We start from the raw sequence: 21,358 nt of genomic DNA, 5'->3' as shown, positions 1-21,358 counted from the left end.
TAACTTGTTTGTGCACTATATACACAGTGAACGTCTCTCTCTGGAAATAGCTATACGGAGAGATATATATTTATACACTTTATATATATATATATATGTGGATTTTTTCATACATATAAGCTGTTTTAACTTTCGATCCCATGTGAACTGCAGGAATGCAGAATAATGGGATGGACCACACGGGAGGGGGGAGAGGGGCAGAACTGGCCGGTTTTTCCCCCCCTTTGCTCTTCTTTTGGACGCAGTAGTACGTGTTTCTCGTGCTGCCCCTAATAACCAGCAAGAAAGTTGTGTGCTCCTGCAGGAACTGCTTTAGTAATCAGCCCCCCATGAGTCACACGGGACACGCAATCCCACTGCCGCATGAGTGACAGCTAGCCGGCGCTCAGGCTTCTGGTTGTCCCTTTAAAATCTGAATCCAAGGGTAATGATTTATCAAACTCTTATTATCACGAAAATGTCAAACGAAGGGCACCTTGCTATGCACTGACGCAAACCCAGGCTTTCCCAAGGAAGTATAGAAGCTTTGCTCTGGACTGAGCAAAATCCAGTCTGTCAATTGCCTCTACTGCTGTTTTTACCTCGACCGACTCGATTTTAAGGCATGGTAAGCGCTTCATTTCTTTCCTTCGACACTTAGAAGGGCTCGAGGGGAGGCTTCGCCGGTGAGTTCTCTGCTGGCTGCCCTGCGCCCGCCTCGTTTACCTGCCGCTGTCTGCCTCTCCTTGCAAGGCAGAGGGGCGGCTGTCCCCCCACCCGGGGACAGGGGCACTGCTCCGTGCCCCCACGGGCTGGGGGAGCAGCCGGAGGTGCCGCAGGTGCAGCCAGGACTTGCGGCAGGCACGGCGGAGGCAGAGCTGGGAAGCCTTGGTGCGTGGGGGTCCGGAGGCAGGGTGCGTAGGGAAAGAGAATTTCTAAGGGATGGGAAAGAGAGGCATTGCCGGCGGGGTCCTTAAGGTTAAATAATAATAATACATTGTGAAATTTAATTTTAAATTGGTAGGAAACGAGGATGCTGTCAGTAATCTATTTAGCATACAGGAGAATGGTTCAAAACCGTTTTTAGAGGTGTGTGAGTCGAAAACGTAAGAAAAATCAGAAGGAAAGGCAGCTGCTGACGGCCGTGATCCCGCGGTGGTGGTGCGGTTGTTTCCCCGTTTCCCCGGCTTGCTGTCGGGTTTTGAGAGGTGGCAGCCGGCTCAGAAACGCTCCCCAGCACTATTTCGCTGGTCTTTTTTTTTTTTTTTTTTTTTTTTTTTTTAGCATCCCTGGCTGCCTACAGGGCAGCTTGTCTATTGCCTGTATGAAGGAAAAAAAAAAAAAAAAAAGGTGGGGGGGAGAAAAGCCGATGTGCATTGTTGAATGACAGAAAGGAAATGGGGCGTAAAATTAAAGAATCTTTCTACACTGGTGATAGGGAAGGGAGCATCCTACGCTCGTGATGTGCAATCTAACGAGGTCTGGCGGCGCAGTGCTGTAGGAACATTTATCTAAAACTCCAGTTGCGGGTTTGCAGCCGCTGTTTGTTTGTTTGCTTGGTTTTTTCGTTCCTCGCTGCTTTCTCCGCCAGAATATTAACGCTGAACGAGAGGGCAAGCAGCGCAACCGGGCCCCTCGAAATTCACCCAGGTTTTAATCCCGATTTTCTAGCAGACGCGTTTTGCGCACGAGGGAAGCAATTGGTAAAAAAAAAAAAATAAATCCCTGCCGTCCAAACGTTTTTTTTTTTTTAAATCCGTTCGGTAAAATATGTGATATTGTTTTAGGATTACGCCAGTCCAAGGGAGATGAACAAGCAGCTCGCGAACAGCCCCGACGCGGTTGCTCCTGGACCAAACGAAGGTGCGGGAGCTGGAAGAGGCAGCCCCGAGGAGGAGCCGCAAAATGCCCCGCCGCAAGCCTCCGCCGCGATGGCCAGGCTGCCCCGCTCGCTCTCCAACGACCCCAAAACGCTTCCCTCCGAAGAAGCCAAGCCAAACGATTTCGACAGGACCAAGGTCGGCATCTGCAAACTCAGCAGCACCCCGGTGCAAGCCAACTCCACGGTGCGGAGGGAATCCGGGGAGACCTTCCCCTACAAGCACGCCGCTGGGGCCGGGGCCGCCGGGCAGGCTGCGATTCCCCCCTGCAAAATTCCCGCATTGCAAAGCACGGACGGGGACGCTACCCTGAACCTTGGGAAGGGCTCTCTGGAGCAAAACAACGCCAAAGGCGCCTGGGTGACCTTGAGCCAGAGCACCGTGGTACTGGGCACGGATGGCAACACTTCTGTCCTTCCCGGCAGAGTGGAGGGGGTAAGAGCCTCCTCCCCGGGGTTGTCGGCCCCCGGGAATAAGGGATTAAGGGATGCTCGGCCCTCAGCGCCAGCTAGGGGAGCAGTGGGAGCAGGTCGGGGATGGGGCAGGAGCCGGGAAGAGAGGGAACCCTCCCGGTGCTGAGCTACCGCGCCGAGAGCCAGCCGAGGCTCAGGTACTGCGGGAGAGGAGTGGGCGTACGGTCCTGGCTGTGTTTGTCCCGACAGAAATCGGGGGCAGAAAGCCCTCTGCTGCAGGAGCAGAGCCTGTCCCCAGGGCATCGCCCCCGGCCGGGCGCGGCGCATTGCAGGGGCTGCCCCATGGGAAGGCAGCAGCGAGCCGAGCCCTGCGCCCTTCGCCCCCGGAGAAGCCAGCTGGGGGGCGGGCAGCGGGGACTGCCACAGCCCCCCCATCCCAGGGCTGTAGCAGACGCTTTCCTTCCCTCGGGAGCAGCCGGAGGAGGGGGACACGACAGAAAAGCCTAATTTCTCGGGCAGATGCGGCTGCAGGGGAGGGTGCCCCCGGTGCGGCTCTGCGATGCTCGTTTGCAAGCGTAGCTCTTGTCCGATCTTTTTCTTTTTTTCTTTTTTTCCTCCTTCCCCCCCCCCCCCCCCCCCCCCCCTTTAGGAAGACGATGTAGGGGATGAAAATAAAGCCCGAGGGAACTGGTCTAGCAAGCTGGATTTCATCCTCTCCATGGTGGGTTATGCAGTGGGGCTGGGCAATGTCTGGAGGTTCCCGTACCTGGCCTTTAAGAATGGGGGAGGTATGATGGCTTTTTCCTGTCTCTCTACCTGCAGTTCCGTACGTGGCTGAGCTGCCCCCTCTCTTTGCGGTGGGGACAAGCACGAGGGGAGCGGAGGTCGGGGACGCCGAGCCGGGCACCCCCGGGACCCGCACTGCACCGTCACACCTGGCGAAAATCCTCGCTGGGGGCTTTTTGTTGCTTTGCTTGGCTTTGGTTTGGGGGAAAGCTGGTGTTCAGCAGTCAAAGTAGACGAGTTCTGACAAGATTTCGTTATAAGGTGGTGCTTGCCCTAAAAAAACACCTGCAATGAATGCTAGCTGGGGAGGCCACCGCGGGGGGCTCCAGACCTTAGCGAGGTCGTGTGGGCTCTTCCCGAGCTGTTGGAGGCGAGAACTTGCCATTTGGAACACCTCAATATTGGAAAAAAATATATATATAAAAAAAAATAAAAATAAAAGGCAAGCTTGCCTTTAAACATACAAAATAAAAGCATGTGTGGGGGCTCCTCTAATAAAACACTACTGCCTCAAGCGGATGCTGGAAATGCAAAACCCTGCTCCCCCGTTCCTGCCGGGGCTGGGGATGGCAGGGATGGCTGCCTGGGCTGGGGCTGAGCAGGCTGTCATTTCTCCTCCCAAAAGGTGCGTTCCTCATCCCCTATTTGATGATGCTGGCGCTCGCTGGGATCCCCATTTTCTTCCTGGAGGTCTCCCTGGGGCAGTTCGCCAGTCAGGGCCCTGTGTCAGTGTGGAAAGCCATCCCTGCCTTGCAAGGTGAGCCCCCCCTGCCACCCGCACCCCTTGTGGCTTCCTGTGCGGGCGGTGGTGATGGTGGCCCCCTCTGGGCTCCCTCTGCTCTTTCCTAGGCTGCGGCATCGCGATGCTCATCATCTCTGTCCTGATAGCCATCTACTACAACATCATCCTGTGCTACACACTCTTCTACCTGTTCGCCTCCTTTGTGCCCGTGCTGCCTTGGGCTTCTTGTAATAACCCCTGGAACACACCAGATTGTAAAGATAAGAACAAACTTTTACTAGGTGAGTTGGGATGCGCTTTTGGGTCTTCCCAGCTCTTTCCCTGCTGCAGGTGGGGGCTGCGGTCCCCAGCCCAGGGCAGGGAGTGCTACCCAGGTGGCTTGGAGCAATTCGTTTGCTACCTTTTTTTTTTTTTTTTTTTTTTGTTTTCACCATCAAGGGTAGATGTAAGTTCTGAACTGTAATGTCAAAAAAAAAAAAAAAAAAAAACACAAAAAAAAACACAAAGAAATCTTTACAGCTGAAAGGTGCCTGTGCTGTGCAGGGTGTTTGGTGTGGGGTAAAATCCTGTCCAGTCTCATCTCCTGTTTCCAGTGACACACATCCCTGGTTCGGAGCTGAGCTTATGCACATCCCTGTAGTTGTATTGACGCGGTGTAGAAAGGAAGACTAGATAGTGACCCCTATTGCAAGCCCTCACCTGTAACTGCTTTTGGTCCAGACCCTTTAATACCTTGAGCATTTGGGTGTAAAGGGAAAAACCGTGAGACATTTTAAGACCTAGTACTCTGAGCCTTACAGCATTGCTACAGAAACCTAATGCAAAACTGAAACTCAAGTGATGTGTACAATAGAATGCTTTTTATTGTTGTTTTGCACCCAATCTGTAAATCCAGGCAAGTTATTTTCCTTTTTTTTTCCCCTCTCCCAGATTCATGCATTATTGGTGACCAACCAAAAATCCAAATCAAGAACTCTACTTTCTGTATGAGTGCCTATCCAAACTTGACTATGGTTAACTTCACCAGTGAAGGAAACAAAACATTTGTCAGCGGAAGTGAAGAATACTTTAAGTAAGATCTTTCCTTTGAAATACTACGTTACTTTCTCTAAAATCTCTAGTAAAAATCTCTAGTAATACAGATAATCAACCAGTAATACAAGAAGTAACTATTTAGAAGACTAGAAATAAAATATTTAAGAATGATAAATGATACACACTTTATGCATATTAACAATGAAAGCTAATTTTTAAACACTGCATTATTTTTGTCCTTTTCCTCTGGTGCTTAGCACAGCTGGGGTGTTGGCCCGTGCATGGCATTTTTATCTCCTACTGCAATGCAGATAGATAAAATAATACATGGTGACATTCACTCGAACCTTCTGGAGAAGCCACTGAGAACGCTAAAGCAGAGCTACGTACCATAGGAATTAGCACTGAATTACTGCCTGCAGTTGCTGTCATTATTTTTTTCCTTTTTAATTTTAGTTTAATTTCTTTTTATTTTAATTTTTAGGTACTTTGTATTGAAGATTTCAGCTGGGATAGAATATCCTGGTGAGATTAGATGGCCCTTGGCACTGTCTCTTTTCCTAGCCTGGGTGATTGTATATGCCTCCCTTGCTAAAGGAATCAAGTCATCAGGAAAAGTAAGAAAAATATTTGCAATCATACGCTTAGAGGAAAGCAGTATCCTGCTTTGAGGAAATCATACTCTTGTTTAAGGCACTGAACTATTGAAATTTGTTTTCAACAAATGGCTACACATTAATGAAATGCCTTTTTTTCCTGTACATGTTTTCCTATCTAGCTAAAACGTTAAAAAGATAATTTTGGAAATAAGGTTCAGCATTTGATCCCTAATACTCAGAAACTTCAAAATGAGCCTTTGAGCTGTGCTTAGCAGTTGGATGGCAGAAACAGTGCCCTAGTGTGTGTGGCATTCATCAGAAATCCCACAGTCACCTCAGGCATCACTGTAATCTGGGAAATTATGATGTATACTAAGATGTTAAGCAATGTGTTTTAGAATCAGAACTGAACTTAAATCATTCTGTGGTGTTTGAGCTGTGACAGTATGTATCTTGTTTTCCCAACTACTTCATGCCTCTTCCTAAAACTTCTTGCAGTAACCCAGCTCCCTTTTTCTGTTTCTGACATCTCGCATCTCCCTCCTGAACTTCTGTCATGTTCTCCTCTGCCTCTCTGATGTTCAGCTTTCTGCCCTGTGTCCTAACCAGCAGCCATACAAAGAGGGAACATGTGCTCTCATGGACACGCAAGTGCAGGCATCCTAATTGTCTAGGCAGCTGTCTGCGCAGGGAAATGCAGCCCTTCTTTTTCAGCAGCAGCACTGCTTTGGGTGTTTTTCATGGCACTTGCAGCAATGCAATATCTGAGACTTCAATGCCATTGTAATTAGCTTGTAGGTCAAAAAGTTAGATGATACTATAGGATAAATGCAGTTTATTTAATAATTGCAGGCTGAAAAAATGCCTCCCCCCAAAAACAAACAAACAAAACCCAACAACACACACATTCAAAAAACAAAACAAAAAAAGACCAGCCCACAAATGAAACGAAGCAAAATGGAATGGAATAACTATATATTTTCTGTGTTAAAGGTAATGCATGTGCAGAGGAAGCTATGAATTTTCTACAGTTTGTCAAGGGGTATCTAATTTCAAGCCACCCCTTTGCATCTAGAAGCTAACAACATCTGTTGTGAGCTAGCTTGGAAATGAGCAGAAAATCCAGAGACTTGAGTACAAGGGGAAAGTTGAGTACTTTTTGTTTTTTCTTACATGTACTGTGACAGGAAAAACTGTTTCATGAAAGGCCAGAGCCAGGAAACAGAAGATGTAGAGGAGAATAACTTGGGTTTGGATGTGGCAGGAGATATTAGGTAAGACAGGCGTAGCGGCCAAAAGAAATACTGTCTCCTTGGTGCCAGGGATAAGAAACTGCTATTGATGGTTAGATGATTGTAGTGAGGGGGCAAGTGGAAATCTTGGTAACTGTCCAAGGTAAGAAATCAAGGTAACTGTCAATATGTGGCCCTGTGGTCCTTGCTGCCTCTAACAAACATAATAATGCAAAGCGAGATCTGTCAGTCTGCAAACAGTTGTCTCTGGCTCCTCAGGCAGCTCTCAGGAAGGTGCCTGCAGTGGTCAATTGCAGCCATGTGGGTCTGTCTATTTAATATGCTGGGGATCAGATGAAGAAAGTCAACTGGTCTTGGAGGACTCAATATTCTTGTTAGCACAGTACCATGTAGGGACAACTAACCTGCTGAAGAATTTGTGTAGGTCCTATCTAAATGACAAAATGGCACCTAGGTTCACCATAAAAACTAGTTGAGCAGGCACAAATCCCTGAACGATGTGTATCAGGATAGCTCAATTATGTTCCAGTTAATTTAAGAATCCTAAAGTACACTTGTTTTAAAATGAAGAGTGGAAATGATGCTCTGCTGGACTAGCTAGATAAGCCTATGTAAAACCTTTCTTGGGGCTGAAGTAGTGTGAATGCTCCATACAGTCAAGCCTTCTAGATGAGAGTTTTTCTATTGTTTGAGCCATTTTTTTTTTTTTTTTTTTTTTTTTTTACTGAAGTTGGATAGACATGCTAATGTTGCCAAGTTTGATTGCCTAATAGGGGAAAAGATCTTCTCTTGAAATGAGTATCTTCATTTTTTTCTCAGTGTAGACTTGAGCAATTATAGTAATTTTATTGAACCTTAACAGCTGGCTTCCACTTGCCATTATTGATTTAAACCTAGTTCCTTTCTTGATGAACAATGATTACATATTAATTGTGTAATGCTGTTTGAATATTACATCATTTAAATACCAGTCATTGCAGAAATGATACATTGAAGTACAATAAATAATAAAATACTATCTACGAAGAAAGAAGTAGCTTCTGAAATACAAATGAAGACAAGAATGTGTTACATCTATACACACGCATTGTTTCATTGATGTATATGCGCTTTGCTTTAAACTCTGAAGGTATTTCTCAGGAATACTGCTTAGACAGAAATGGATTGAATCTATTCTGACAATTGAAGGGAATTTCATTCACTGCACAAAATGCAGCTTCTTGAAACAGCACGGGGGAAGTTGGGAAAGCAGTTTCAAAAGTCACCTCAGCTCAGAGGATTCTGGCCCTTGTAAGGCTGCAAGGCTGAAGTGCAAAAGGTTTTAAAATGCTTTTGAAGAGTGTGCAGCCTAACTCATTGCAACTTAGCCATTTTATTTGACTACAGAGAGAGCTCTGCTCTGTACTAGATAATTATGAAGACGTTAAGCACACAACCTCTGTTGTGCATTTAACAGTCATTTGGTGTATCTTGATTGTTACGCTGACTTTTTTTTTTCATTGGGCCCATAAACATTGTCATGGTGATATTTAATTATTAGGAGGTACAAACTAATACAGAGAAATACATCGGGAATGGATCAGGGCTTTAGGTGCCATTAACTGGCATTGCTCATTTCGTTTCCAGTGAGCTGTGTTAGTATTTTTCTGGACAAGGATCAAACACGGTATTTCTATTCAGCTTGAACTTAATACTGCTCTCTAGTCTTTACTGACCTTGTTTTTTTTCCCCTCTCTCTCTAGAATCCCAGGTATTATTACCACTGTTGCTATTGATATCATTCCTGTCACTAGCAGCAAGAAGTTCTGTAAAAGATGTCGACTCTGTCAGATATTCTGGGAAATAAGCCTGTTGCCTTGCTAGTCTTATCCCCTGTTGTCTCTGATCCTGAGTAATTATGCTTTTAAGGCCAAAGTTGAAATGCTTCCACTCCTCTCCCTCCCCCCCCTTCTCATATAATCCTTTCAATGATCTCCTTGGTCTCTGCAGGTGGTGTACTTCACAGCTACGTTCCCCTACGTAGTTCTCATCATCCTTCTTATAAGAGGTGTAACTCTACCTGGAGCTGGAGCTGGAATCTGGTACTTCATCACACCCAAGTGGGAGAAGCTAATTGATGCTATGGTGGGCTTATTATTGCAATTATAACTTCTGATGGCATGAATAACTCATACAGATTTCTCACTTAGTGTCTGTTGCAAGCGTTTGCTGTGTGCAGAGGCAGTGCATCTGTGCAGTCCTGTTCTTCACCTCTATGGAGTGCTGTTACAGTGGATGTTTGTCATTTGTCTGCACATACCTTTTATAATGTTTGTTGTTATAGATATGGTATTTACTTCATATTTAATATTTCACCTGAATCTCTCAGACTAAGCGCATTTGGAAAATGGGGAATTAAAAAGGAGGTACAGATTTTCATGTGCTGGTGTCTGAGTGGATGCTGCTTTGATTTGAGCAAACGTGTGAGGTTTTTAATAGGTAACATAATAAGCCTGTCTGCGTTTGTCTAGAAAATTCTTTAGAGATGCTGAGAATATAATGCAGTTTTGAAGACTGACTGCGAGACACGAAACAAAATCAAATTATACAAGGTACTCTAACACCTCTTCCCTCAACAGCTGTGATCATTGTACTACCTGTATTATAAGAAATAATGTTACTTTCTGTGTAGTACAGGACAGAATTAAGGAATTTGGTACCCGGCTTTGCTCTTTAGGAAGGATTGACTTGTATGAATGCTTCAGCTCTGCTTTCTCATTCATGATTTCCACTGAATTCTAAGAAGCTGCTTGTTGCCAATTAAACCGGTAAAACACGCTACAAAAATACACATGATTTGTATTGGTGTAGACATGAATCCACACATGGCTCACAGACTTGCATGAAATGGCGCAGGAGCACTTGGCTTCCTAAATTTTATTCTTAATTGTCCCGAGGCTGAAGACTCAATTGAAGCTTGAGCTGAAACTTGGACTTCAGACTGTGTACTGTAGAAAAAGCAACTTTTAGCAACATCTTAGGAAATCTGTTTCCCACCTACTAAGAAACTCCTTCCTCTGTCAATAGCAGTGGGGAATTTTGCAACTCTTAATGTCCTTATCTCTTTAAATAGCAGGTATTTAGGTATTTTAACCCTTTGGTGATAGAGTATTAAATCTTGAGCAAACAATATAGACTTTATGCATTAAGTACAAGCATTTTTGGATTCCTGGGGTGCAAAAATGCATGTGAGAAGTGTTGCCTTTTGCAAAATGGGGCTATCTGTACACACCAGGTGTATAACCCTAGGTAAGTGTTGAAGAATATTCAAGTGGACTTCTGCTTTTAAATTTCTCTGCAGTGTAACAGAAATTAATAGCTGTATATTACATGCAGCCAGGTGAAGTGTTGACTCCTTACTGGCTGGTGTCTTTTGAAGCAGTGTTCAAGTAGTACCTTCAAACTCGTTAATGTGCACAGGAACACCTGAATTTTGTGCATGCCCAGCTCCATTTCTGCACTACACACTTTGGTGGAAAATTGGAACTTGTATGAAAGCTTGTAAATAGAAATACCAGTGCTTGGAACATTTTGAAAATTTTTCATAAATAAGACCAGTTCCTTGGAAATTCTAGTCAGTTCAGAAATGTTTTATCTAAATGCATTTAAGGCTTTAAAGAACCACCAATATCAAGCAGTATGGAACAAGCAGTACTTTCTTTTTACATTATTTATTTGAAATGTTATATATTTTTAGAGAGAGACTTGGCTGAGTGTGTGTTGTCTTCTGAAGGGAGGAAATAAGGCCCAGTCTGAATGGCCCTACCTTATACTATGCTATTTGACGTACATCTCACGACAGAAATTTCCCATGATTGGAATGTAATGTCACTCATAAGTAGTACATTCAACAGTGCTGAGGTTCTTGCTTTTATCAAGAAGATACTGTAACTGTTGGATAAACTATCAGTGCCCAATGCAAGTTTTTCCTCTTGATTTGTATTTCCTTTGAACTTATTTAGACTGATATGTAACAAGTAATACATTGTGTTGAATGGCAAAGGTAATATCATTTTACTTTGGGTGAACAAGAAGAGTACTCCTAATCAAATGGACACTGTATTTCAGGGCAGGATTTCACTTGTAAATGCTATTTTATTTACATACATTTCTCTAGAAATTATTTCACCAGTTAACAGGATTAACTGTTTGCATGTTAATCCCCAACAGTAACAATTAGTGTTACCAGTCTTTCTAATTCTTCTTCCTGAAGCCAATGTTATTTCCTCTCTTTCTTACTTAGGTTTGGAAGGATGCTGCCACTCAGATTTTCTTCTCCTTATCTGCAGCATGGGGAGGTCTAATCACTCTCTCTTCTTACAATAAATTCCATAATAATTGCTACAGGTATGTAAGAGTGAAATCCGCAAGTCTTACTAAAAGTCTTGTCCAAAAATGACAACATTTTCCAGCTTGCAGCAGTCAGGTTTGGAATGCTCACTTCGGTCTTTTTTTCTTCCTCTTATTCTTCTTTTAAATTATATATATATATATATATAATTTAAATATATATATATAATTTTTTTTCTCGGTCCTAATCTACTAGTCTCGTGATGAGCCTTAGCCTTATTATAGTCCCTGTTGACTCTTCATGTTCAGAATTGGCAGTTTTAGCTTGAAAGCCAATTTGGGAAGCTGTCAGCAGCTGTGAGCAACATTATGAAACCACAACAGTTGGCAATGTCTGCTGAAGAGCAACCAATATGTTGAATGAGCTGATGTTGGCTATTGTTGTACATGCATGAGTTCAACATGCAATTTCTGTATGCGATTCTCATATTTTTAATTGTTTTACACATGTGAATGTATTTCAGGTTGTAAAATTCAAAATCAGGTTTATTTGAAATCAGTGAAATTTATTTTTGCAAGTAAAGTCATTTCACTAGTGGCATAGTACATATTTTCAACAAGAAGTGTGCCAGATGAATATCTGCAGACAGGGAAAAAAAAAAAACACAACAAAAGCAAGTGACAATAGCAGAAAGTTTAACTGATGTTTTGCTGTCTTTAGGGTAGGTCTTGTTTCTATTGAAGCAAACCTTCATTGACTCCTGTGCAACGATGCATGTGCTGATTCAGGACAGCATGTGCTGCTGGCTAGGCAGGGACTGTCTAATGGTGTGCTTAAATACTTCCCTGAATCAAGGGGAGCAATTTAAGAGCAGCACGGGCTCCTTGATATACAGGATATTGATATACAGGATATCAATATCCTGTAAGTTCTAGGTATTGTATACAGAACATATACCTAGGTACCTTGAAAAAAAAAACAAAACCAAAAAAGGTGGTTCCAGATTTTAAAAAGGAAGTCCAAAAATATTTGCTACTAGTTTTCAAAACTAATTTTCAAAAGTACTTGAATATACCTTAAAATATGGATAAGTAAAAGCATTGTGTATTGTTACTCCCACCTAATTGTCTTTTGTGTCCTACTTCTGAAAATGCTTGTCCTGTGCTTTGTTTTTTTTGGTGATGAATGGATACATTCAGAATATCAGGGCAAAAAATGGGATAGATGTTATGCTATCTTGCTGCCTGAATTGAACAATGTTTTGTGGCATTTGAAAATGCTAATGACAAATTTGAATGAAATATGTGGTAATGAAATAGAAAAATAATATTATGCTTTTAACGCCGAATTTGTGATTTACTTATGTTAGAGAGGGATGGGGAGACTGAAGCAGAAATAATTAGAAAACCTTAATTACTTCTAATGTGGTTAATTTTGCAACACATCTTGAATACTGAAATGAAGCTTGACTATTTTTTCCCATTTCAATTTTTATATCCATTATATTTTAATCTGGCAAATAGTACTCAAGTTTTCAGTTACATATCCAATTTAAATGTCGTCAGATAATCTGCAGTTGCGGTGAATTTATATACATTCATTGCATAACATGCACCTAAAATGTTTGCTTAAAACTTACCTGGGCTTTGGAAGAAGATTAACCATAATGATTCTAAACAATATTCTTTTTTTTTTTTTTTTTTTTCTTATAAGCCTGAAGAATTAATCTAATTATTCCTGTTGAGGGATACTCTGTTAGTTTCCAGTAGCTTGCCAGCTCGGTGAGCTTCTTAACAGCTTTTCAGATTGTATTTCATTCTGTTCCTGACAAAGAAATAGCAGTAGGAATAAGCATTTGTAGCCAAGTTTGAAAAGCAGTTAAAGCAAGCGACTTTTGTTCCTCACCCCTAGTAGTTCAAGGGGTGTTTTGGGGGAAAAAAATAAAAATCCTGGAACGAATGCAATAATTATGGACACAGATGGTGATGGCTGGTTTCCTGTTGCGTCACATGGACTTATCTATATGCCATGCTGTCATGGTTATGGATTTCTTGAGATTCCCATCCCAACATCAATCACTGAGGGCTGTACCTTTACAGATGGGCAGGTGCTGTAGGGTACAGAAAGCTTTACCCTTAATGTTGTGTGTAGAAAAATACAGGACAAAAAATATTTTACCTGAGCAAGGGTAGTTAGTCCATATGTAACGTAGTGAGCAGATGGCCACCTTAGGTATAGAGTAAAGCACTCCATTATGAACTGTGTTGTCATTACTGCTGTCTTCAGAGATTCCAAGAGCAGAAATATTCAGTTTCTTCTTTAACCCGTAACTTCCTTTATGGCATGTGAATGATGGAAACTTGAACATCGGATTTCTGGTGGTGGTGTGAAGACTTATGCTGTCTCCAACCAGCATCACGTTCACCTGATAAGTGTAAAATTTGCCTTTGTCAGTGTTCCCACAGAATATGTGCACGTATATGAGAGACGTTTGAAACTGTCCTACCCCCTTATGTGTATTACAAACAAGGTGATTATGTCTATGTGTTTTCTTTACAGGGACACATTGATAGTCACATGTACCAACAGTGCCACAAGTATATTTGCAGGCTTTGTCATCTTCTCAGTTATTGGCTTCATGGCAAATGAGCTCAAAGTGAATATCGAAGCTGTTGCAGACCAAGGTAGGGTACACTGCCGTTTCATTTCTCATACCCGATTCTGAAGTGCAGGCACCTGGTGGCACCCTCATTATTAATGATGTTGGTGGTAGAGGTGGGAATAGAGGCTTCAAAGTGCAGTGGCTTAGTAAACCCCTTGTGTGCATCTCGATCCAGGAGAAGGTACAGTACTCAGTGTTACTGCGAAGACAAGATACTACTTGGGGCCTCCTTATCACTCATTTGGTAAGAGAAAAAGCAAGATGAGACACATTTCAAATCTTTATGTAAATAAATGATTGGAGTGAGATGTCTCTTTCACATAGTATAAGCAATCGCTGGGTTCCTCATTTGTCTCTGCTGCTGCCTTGTTAGGTCCTGTTCAAGGTAAAAGTTATTCTTGATGGGAGAAATCTTGGATGAGACAGTTCTGGGCTTTGCAATGTGGGGGTAGGAGAAGTACAGCCTGAGATGTGGATCGAGCTTCTGAACTGTGGGGAGCAAGGAGATGCCTCTACAGGGAAATGAAAAATTCCTGCAGAACTGTTACTGTACTGGAGCAGATGAGAAGGCCTTAATGAAGTGAGACGGTTAGAAATGGGGATCCGTAATGCCTTAATGGGTTCAGCTAAATGTGGGCAAGAAGAACATGACGGATGGAAGAATTGGTGCTGTCATGTATGATGTGCTATGAAGCAGCAGGAGATAGGAAGGGTAACTGTTGAGAGAAGCTTAAAGAATTGTAAAAATCTGGTGGAATTATGTAGGGGTAAATATTACCCTAGTTCAGTTCTGTTTCCTGTGAAATGTACAGTACATCAACTCTAAACCAACCCCAATCTTCTTGATGATTTCAGACTTGGTTAAAAAGATAAGTTTGTGATACTTCTGGAATAATGTATGTTTTTTCGCTTCCCCACCACAGCCATTTCTGTATACACATGAGGGTATTAAGTATCGTATTGTAGCCTTCGGCACAGATACAGCCATTTCCAAGCACTGAAGGAAAGGGTTTAAAAGATGGAAGGCTTTCCATGCTATCCCCCAGTTCCCTGCAATAGCACAAAGTAAAAGGAGGCTTTGAACTGGAGGAAGGATGGAGAGTTGAAAAACTGAATGTCACATACAGGAGGTGACAATTATACACAAGGTATCTTGCTGTCTTTGTTAATGTGAAGACACCCAATGTTCTTCTGACATGTTTGTTGTGTGCTTAAATTCAGTGCCCCAAGGTGCTACACCGTTGTGTTTGAAAAACTCTGTGAGAGTTAGCTAAGGGTCAGTCTTCATCTGACAGTTCTCTTAAGCTTTTCTTGGCTACATGTCATTTGAATCCAGTCTTGCGACAGGGCTGTAAGACTGGTTTTATCACTGTACACAGTCTTACCAGCTTTCTGCTTAGCATATCTGCTTTTCACATCCTCACATAATACTAGTGCTCTTTTGTTAAGGATGCACAAAATAACTGTTTGCCAGCAGTTTTGCTCTTACAAATGATGTTCTGAGAGCTTTATTATGCACCAGAGGAAGCGTTCACCTCCCAGTTGACCAGGCAGTAGAACATGTCAGGATATCCCTTTTTGTACTTGAGAGCTTTGAAGGTTACAGATGACCATGCCTTTTCCTCTAGGCAACACAGAAAGGAACACAGTTCTGTCCCACACACTCAAAAAACAGGCTATAGAATTTGTTTCTGGCTTAGCATGGTACCATGGGTTTGCCCTTGTCTTCTTGCATTCTCAGTTTAGGACTGCTCTTCCCTCTAAGGGGCTCCAAAAAGACACTAGATGAGGAATCACTTCACAGGAGCAAATCTCATCAGTTCAATGGTGAGAGGAGAGGGAGGCATGACACAAGGGCAAATGTATCCATCTCTGCTGTATGCATTGCTGTTGGTTAGGAACAAATCATTTCCTGAAATCTAGAAGGTTCAAAAGGAAAAAAAGGGTCAGGGGGCACCTTGACATCCAAGTTCCGTGCTATGATTCAGTATAAGGGCTACATAAAAAATGAAATGGGGAAGTGGAATAAGTATATAGGGAAGTGACCTTGAATTGTTTTGGTATTTTTGGTGAGCTTTTCAAAATGATTATGACTGCAGAGCAACTTAAGGCCAGCCTCTGTTGAAGAGCTGCAACAGAATTTATCTAATGAGCGTTTAAGTGGAAGGAGCAAGGGTTTTTTAGGAGCACCAAGGAAATGTGACCCGAGCAAGTGCAAACCACAGAAGCAAGATCTGGGGTGACCTAGCAAATACGCAATCGTTTTTCTCCTTGTAATTGATGGGAAAGAAACAAAGCAAAACAAATAAAAAACAACAAGAAAACAAGCTAAAGGAGTATTTGGGGTGCAGAATAGGGAGAAAGGGAGAGTTAGTATTTCAAAATATTTCTTATGAATTTGGTTTTAAAAAATGGACATCTGCATTTTTGCCTGTGTTGCTTGAATGTGGTTCTCATTTGTATTTATTGGTGAGTTATTTGTTCCTCTGGAAGTCCACTGACAGAAGAAATAAAGGGCAGCCATTGGGAGTAATTGTTTCCTACAAAATTCAGAAGTCAGCTATTTCTGAATACCTTATTTATCAGGTGCTTTTGTACTGTTTCTCAGACGTATCCTCAGAATCTTCTATGCCTTGCAGAAGGCATTTGGGATGCACTGAAATGGATCACAAAAAGAGCAGAAGCTGTCTGAAGTGCTGACTATGCTTAGCAGTGTAGTCTGGTAGTGTAAAATACTTCTGAAGAAAACAAGTTTCATTTTTGGTGTATTCATCTCTTCATACTTTCTTATTCTGGTCCAGCTTTCAAAATTATTTAGATATGTGTCTGGTTTTTCTCTCTTGTGATTATGCAGTCTTGATTCTTTCCTTTTAGTTTGCTAGGAAAATCCAAGTTAGAAGGCCAGATGCTTCAGGAATAATGTTTCCATTAAACTTTTTGTTTTAGACTGTGTGTCCATCATGGGAAAAAAAAAAAAAAAAAGCACCTGAAGTCCAAACCCCACAGTGCAGTCAGAGTATTTTATGGAGAGCTGTGCTTGGGTGAAGCTGCAGTGGGAACTCTGAAGGGACTACAGAGGAGGGATGGAGAAACATAGCTGGTAGGGGTGGTTGAGGAAACATTTGGTTCAGCTGGTTCATCTCCCTGGGGATGGCGTATTATTTAGTGCAGTAGTTTGCCAAACCTTTTCTGTTGAGTGCTTGCTGGTGGTCTTTGAGTGAGTGACTAGTCACAGGCTGGAGCTCTCTGTTCCCAGCTGTTTCAGCAGATGTTCGAGGGAATGTGGAAAAAGCTGTCACAAGCCAATCTTATTGTAGGGCTGTCAGTTGGTCTGTAAAACCCTGTTTAGGCTGTTGAAAATAGTTTCACAATGGTGATGTTGCCCTACACTCTGTGATAGGTGGAAAGAAAATTTAGTCTCATGATAGAAAATTGCACCGTAGGAAGAGTGAAAATGAGTTAAAAATGCAGACTGAGTTAGCATATTGAATTAGAGTTAAGAAGCTGACTTAGCAAGAGGGGAAAATAACCTAGTCCCTCCCTATCTTTTTTTTTTTTTTTTTTTTTTTTTTTTTTTTTTTTTTTAAGTTGTCTTTCTTTTCACAGAAGGAGAAAATAGCAAAAACTGTGGTGATACATAATCTGCCTTCGGACATCCAAAAACTTGAATGAAATGGTTAATGGACTGGGGAAGGGATTTAATTTGTTTTTTTTCCTCCCTAAAATATTAAACTGAAATACTGTGTATTATTTTCAGTTAGAACTTTGCTTTCAGAAAAATAAAAAAATACTGATGAAAAAAATGAGCCGTTTCAAAGAGGCAATGTGTTTTGGTTCTACTCTCACAGTTGAATTAAGAATATGCCACAACTGAAAGGCTTTAGTGATTGGAAAATCACTAAAAATTCAAGGTCATTTGCCTTTTCCATTTCAGCACATGCAAAACCTTGGGAGTTTTCCTGGCTTTAATAGACATATGTGAGGAGTTAATTCCTGCAGAAGTCCCTGAAGACGGCCGGGGTGGAAGCCAGACTCCCTGCACCTGTTTACGTGTGCTTGGATGCTACCAGGCATGCGATACTTTAGAAAGTTATCAGGCACCAAGATGGAGAGATTGCAATTTCATATTCTGTAATTAAACTTTTCCTAAAAGCGTGATTAATGGGAAATCATTATTTAAAGGCTTAATTTGAACTTGTAAATGCAGGAAGCTACTGCAAACAGAGCCTTTATCTCTAATAGTCAAGAAGAAATCTTTAATCAAGAGATGAAAGAACACGTTCATGAATACAAAATTTTTCTCCCTTGCACCATCCTCTTTTGAAAAGACATTTTTCTGGAGCATGTTTTAAAGACAGAACAGCACTGAGTCATACACACTTATTTTTTACACTGTTGTTAAATTTAATATTTGTCTTTCTTTCAGAAGAAACTCCTTCAAAAGTTAACCTGTGGAGATTATTTTGTATGCTGCTAGAACTGCATTTATTTTATTTTATTTTTTTTCCATTATGTGAAAAAGCAACAGGTCTCCCTTGAACAGAAACAGCATGGGGAGCTGCAGGAAATCAGATTCAGTAATCTGGATTAGAAACGGCCAGGACAGGGTGAGCTCGGATCCCCCCTTCTTGTGGCACAGGTCATGGAACCAGCACAACTTCTTTCTCATTTATATCTTGCCTGAAGGGAAATACCCTCCAGAGCATTTTATGTGGGCACTCCTTCAGCCAGGATAAATAGAGAAGTGTCATGTACTGCAATGCTACAATCAAATTCCTGCAATGTTTTCTCCCCGGCAAATCTAAGCATACTTCTGAAAATAATTTTTCTTGACAGCCAATAAAAATTGTAGTCTAAGATACCAACCAACAGAGAAAGCAAAACTCCCAGTTAAATCTTAAAAAAACAAAACAAAACAACAACCAAAAAAAAAAAAAGAAAAAACAAACAAAAAAAAACAAACACAAACCGCAACTCCTTATTCTTTCTGCTGTTACCTTATCTTTTTTTTAGTAGTTATTACTACTATATTATAATACTATTGTATTTTTATATTACTACTATATTATAATACTATTATATTTTTTTGGTAATTATTACCACGTGCCAGATATTAGCTCTGTGCATGCATTATGTTCTCTCTTGCTCACTTGGCTGTGTGCTGCTGCTGAGTTAGAGAAGAGCATTTTCTTTTCCAGTACTGAGGTAGGGATGATTGCTATGGTGGTCTGAGGCCAGCTGACAGGGACAGTGGTAGGAATTAGATGGCAGAGCAGGAAAGAACAACCACAGTGCAAGATTTTGTTTGTTATTTGGATCAGGGTATTAATCTACTGGTTAAATGTGTATTCTGCAACATGGAAATGGGAAGTGTAGAAGGGTTTTGAACCTTACAGCCAAATTAGATATTAATTGTGTGATGTTAAATCTTGTGATGGATAAATCTTACTGTAAATAACAGAGACTTAATGTGGTCATTTTTACTTCTAACAAGCATAGTAATAGAGCATTATATATGGAAACATGAGTTTTCACATCTCCCTTTTTTACCTGTATAGTTTTTTTCTGTATAGTCAATGATATTAATGCAATAAAATATATCACAGCCTTTATTTTTATTGTTTCCAGGTCCTGGAATTGCTTTCGTGGTTTACCCGGAAGCCTTAACTAGGCTTCCACTTTCTCCGTTCTGGGCTATAATTTTCTTTTTGATGCTTCTGACACTTGGATTGGACACGATGGTAAAACTGCTTTCATTTCCTGTTCTTTTCTTGTTGCTTCTTCTATTTATTGGTTCTGAGGATCATGAGATTGCTCACAATTTTCCATGTGGTCAGTGAAGTGGTTTGTAAAGAGAGGACTGAATTAAGGCAATCAATACCAAAAAGATGTGTGGGAAGCTTTGGCGTTGGCATCTGAGCATTTTAACACCCAGGATTCTTAATCCTGTCTCACTTTGCAGTATACCCAGCTGGACCATTTCATTTACATTGCGTGCTGAAATTAATCTTTCTGTTTCATCTTTCAGTTTGCTACTATCGAGACTATAGTGACCTCTGTTTCAGATGAATTTCCAAAATACTTACGTACGCACAAGGCACTATTCACTCTTGGGTGCTGTATTTCCTTTTTCATCATGGGATTTCCTATGATCACTCAGGTAACGATACTGTCTTTGAGCATCACTTTCTGTCCCCAGTCCCCCTCTGGTGGCCATTCTCTTCCCTTGCAAGAAGCAGTTGCAAAATAGTAAGCTGAATTGCACTGAATGAGTGAAGACACCAGCTGAGTTTGAAAGCTTTTTTGTGTGTGTGTGGACACTCTGGCTGAGATCTATTTAATAGATTTGGTTGCTCAAATCTTTCTGAAAATCTGAGTCTCTTAAAATTGATCCTTAGTCAAACGTCTCCAAAATAGTCGTATAAATTAGGTATCCACATTTTACAAAAGTTCATACATCGTCTAAACCTGCACAATAATTTTGGGTGTTTTTCTTCATAGGTACAGAGGGGATATTAACTGATAGTCCTGGAAAAGTGTGGAGTTAATAATGAAATTGTCATCTATCATTGATAGTCAATGCTGTCTTTTTTTCTTCTGGTTCCTCCACCACTGTAAATACTTAGCAATTTCAAGAGGATGTGCACAGACTCTATTTTAGTCTTTTCATCATCCATTTTTTCTGCCTTTGTCTTTCTTTGTCTCACCTCATCACCTACCAGCCCAACTTTGCGGTTCCAAAGCCTAGGATGGATTCACTCCTTCCTTCACTTGACTGAAGAAGATTAGACGATCATTCAGCCAGAAGGAAGCAACAACACTGTGGCTTGAGCCTCTGTCCCATTAATGCCTGATGTGTACTTGGGGACAGAGTCTTGTGTCCTGCTCCTGTCCATTTTGCCTACCTTAGTGCTAGCTAGAGGATAGGGATATGGGGACATATGTAGAGAGAGGTGCCAGATATACCTCATAAGTAATGTTTCTTTTTTCCTTTTTTTTTTTCTTTAGGGTGGAATGTATATGTTACAGCTTGTGGACACTTATGCAGCTTCTTATTCTCTTGTCATCATAGCCATCTTTGAGCTTGTTGGAGTTTCCTATATTTATGGTAAGAATGGATAATGTTACTGGACCACCTATGTCAAAGTAGCATTTTAGCATATGGTCAAGTAGATGGTATCTTGCAAAGGTGTAATGTTTCTTTTTAGTTTTTCTTTTTTACTAAAAAAACTGAGAATCCAGAAACACGATTTTGAATGGAAGCATAATGGGACTTCATTGCTATAAGATTCCTTTAAATGCATATATTCAAAAGACCCTTTTACACAGCCTCAAGTCCTTTTTCAATCAGTAGCTTAAAGCCGATGTTTTAAGAGTATATGAACATTCTTAGCAAATACTAAACATTGACAAAACATTTAGTGACACTTAGCCAGGAGCTCTTTGACACTTTTTTTATTTTCCACGTACGCAGCCAGTTTTTCCTTTAGCCCATCTCTACAGCAAAAAGTCAAGACTATGCACTACACTGCTACTCAGTGATTCATTATGCACAGTGGTAACTGTAGTTACATCAATCCATGTTGACATACATAGAATTTTTAGGAGGACACTCAACTATTGGAAAGCAGTACAATTACTTTGATGCCACTGTAGCTGCATCAGCTGGTATTAGTTGG

General features: G+C 41.4%; 1 protein-coding gene across 1 annotated transcript in view; it reads left to right on the top strand.

The window, feature by feature from the left end:
• The first annotated feature begins 434 nt into the window (after window positions 1-434).
• The window catches only part of SLC6A5 (solute carrier family 6 member 5), a 31,644-nt gene continuing 10,720 nt past the window's right edge, over window positions 435-21,358 (top strand). The window contains exons 1-13 of the mRNA XM_084521255.1: window positions 435-607; window positions 1,767-2,294; window positions 2,922-3,060; window positions 3,684-3,815; window positions 3,908-4,081; window positions 4,731-4,872; window positions 5,320-5,452; window positions 8,677-8,811; window positions 10,970-11,073; window positions 13,577-13,701; window positions 19,308-19,420; window positions 19,708-19,839; window positions 20,688-20,787. Of these exons, the coding sequence (XP_084377381.1) occupies window positions 605-607; window positions 1,767-2,294; window positions 2,922-3,060; window positions 3,684-3,815; window positions 3,908-4,081; window positions 4,731-4,872; window positions 5,320-5,452; window positions 8,677-8,811; window positions 10,970-11,073; window positions 13,577-13,701; window positions 19,308-19,420; window positions 19,708-19,839; window positions 20,688-20,787 (1,960 nt within the window). The 5' untranslated portion in view covers window positions 435-604. The remainder of the gene's footprint in view (window positions 608-1,766; window positions 2,295-2,921; window positions 3,061-3,683; window positions 3,816-3,907; window positions 4,082-4,730; window positions 4,873-5,319; window positions 5,453-8,676; window positions 8,812-10,969; window positions 11,074-13,576; window positions 13,702-19,307; window positions 19,421-19,707; window positions 19,840-20,687; window positions 20,788-21,358) is intronic.

Source organism: Aythya ferina (genome assembly GCF_964211825.1).
Source record: "Aythya ferina genome assembly, chromosome: 5".
Lineage (NCBI taxonomy): Eukaryota > Metazoa > Chordata > Aves > Anseriformes > Anatidae > Aythya > Aythya ferina.
This window is presented reverse-complemented; position numbering and strand designations above follow the sequence as displayed.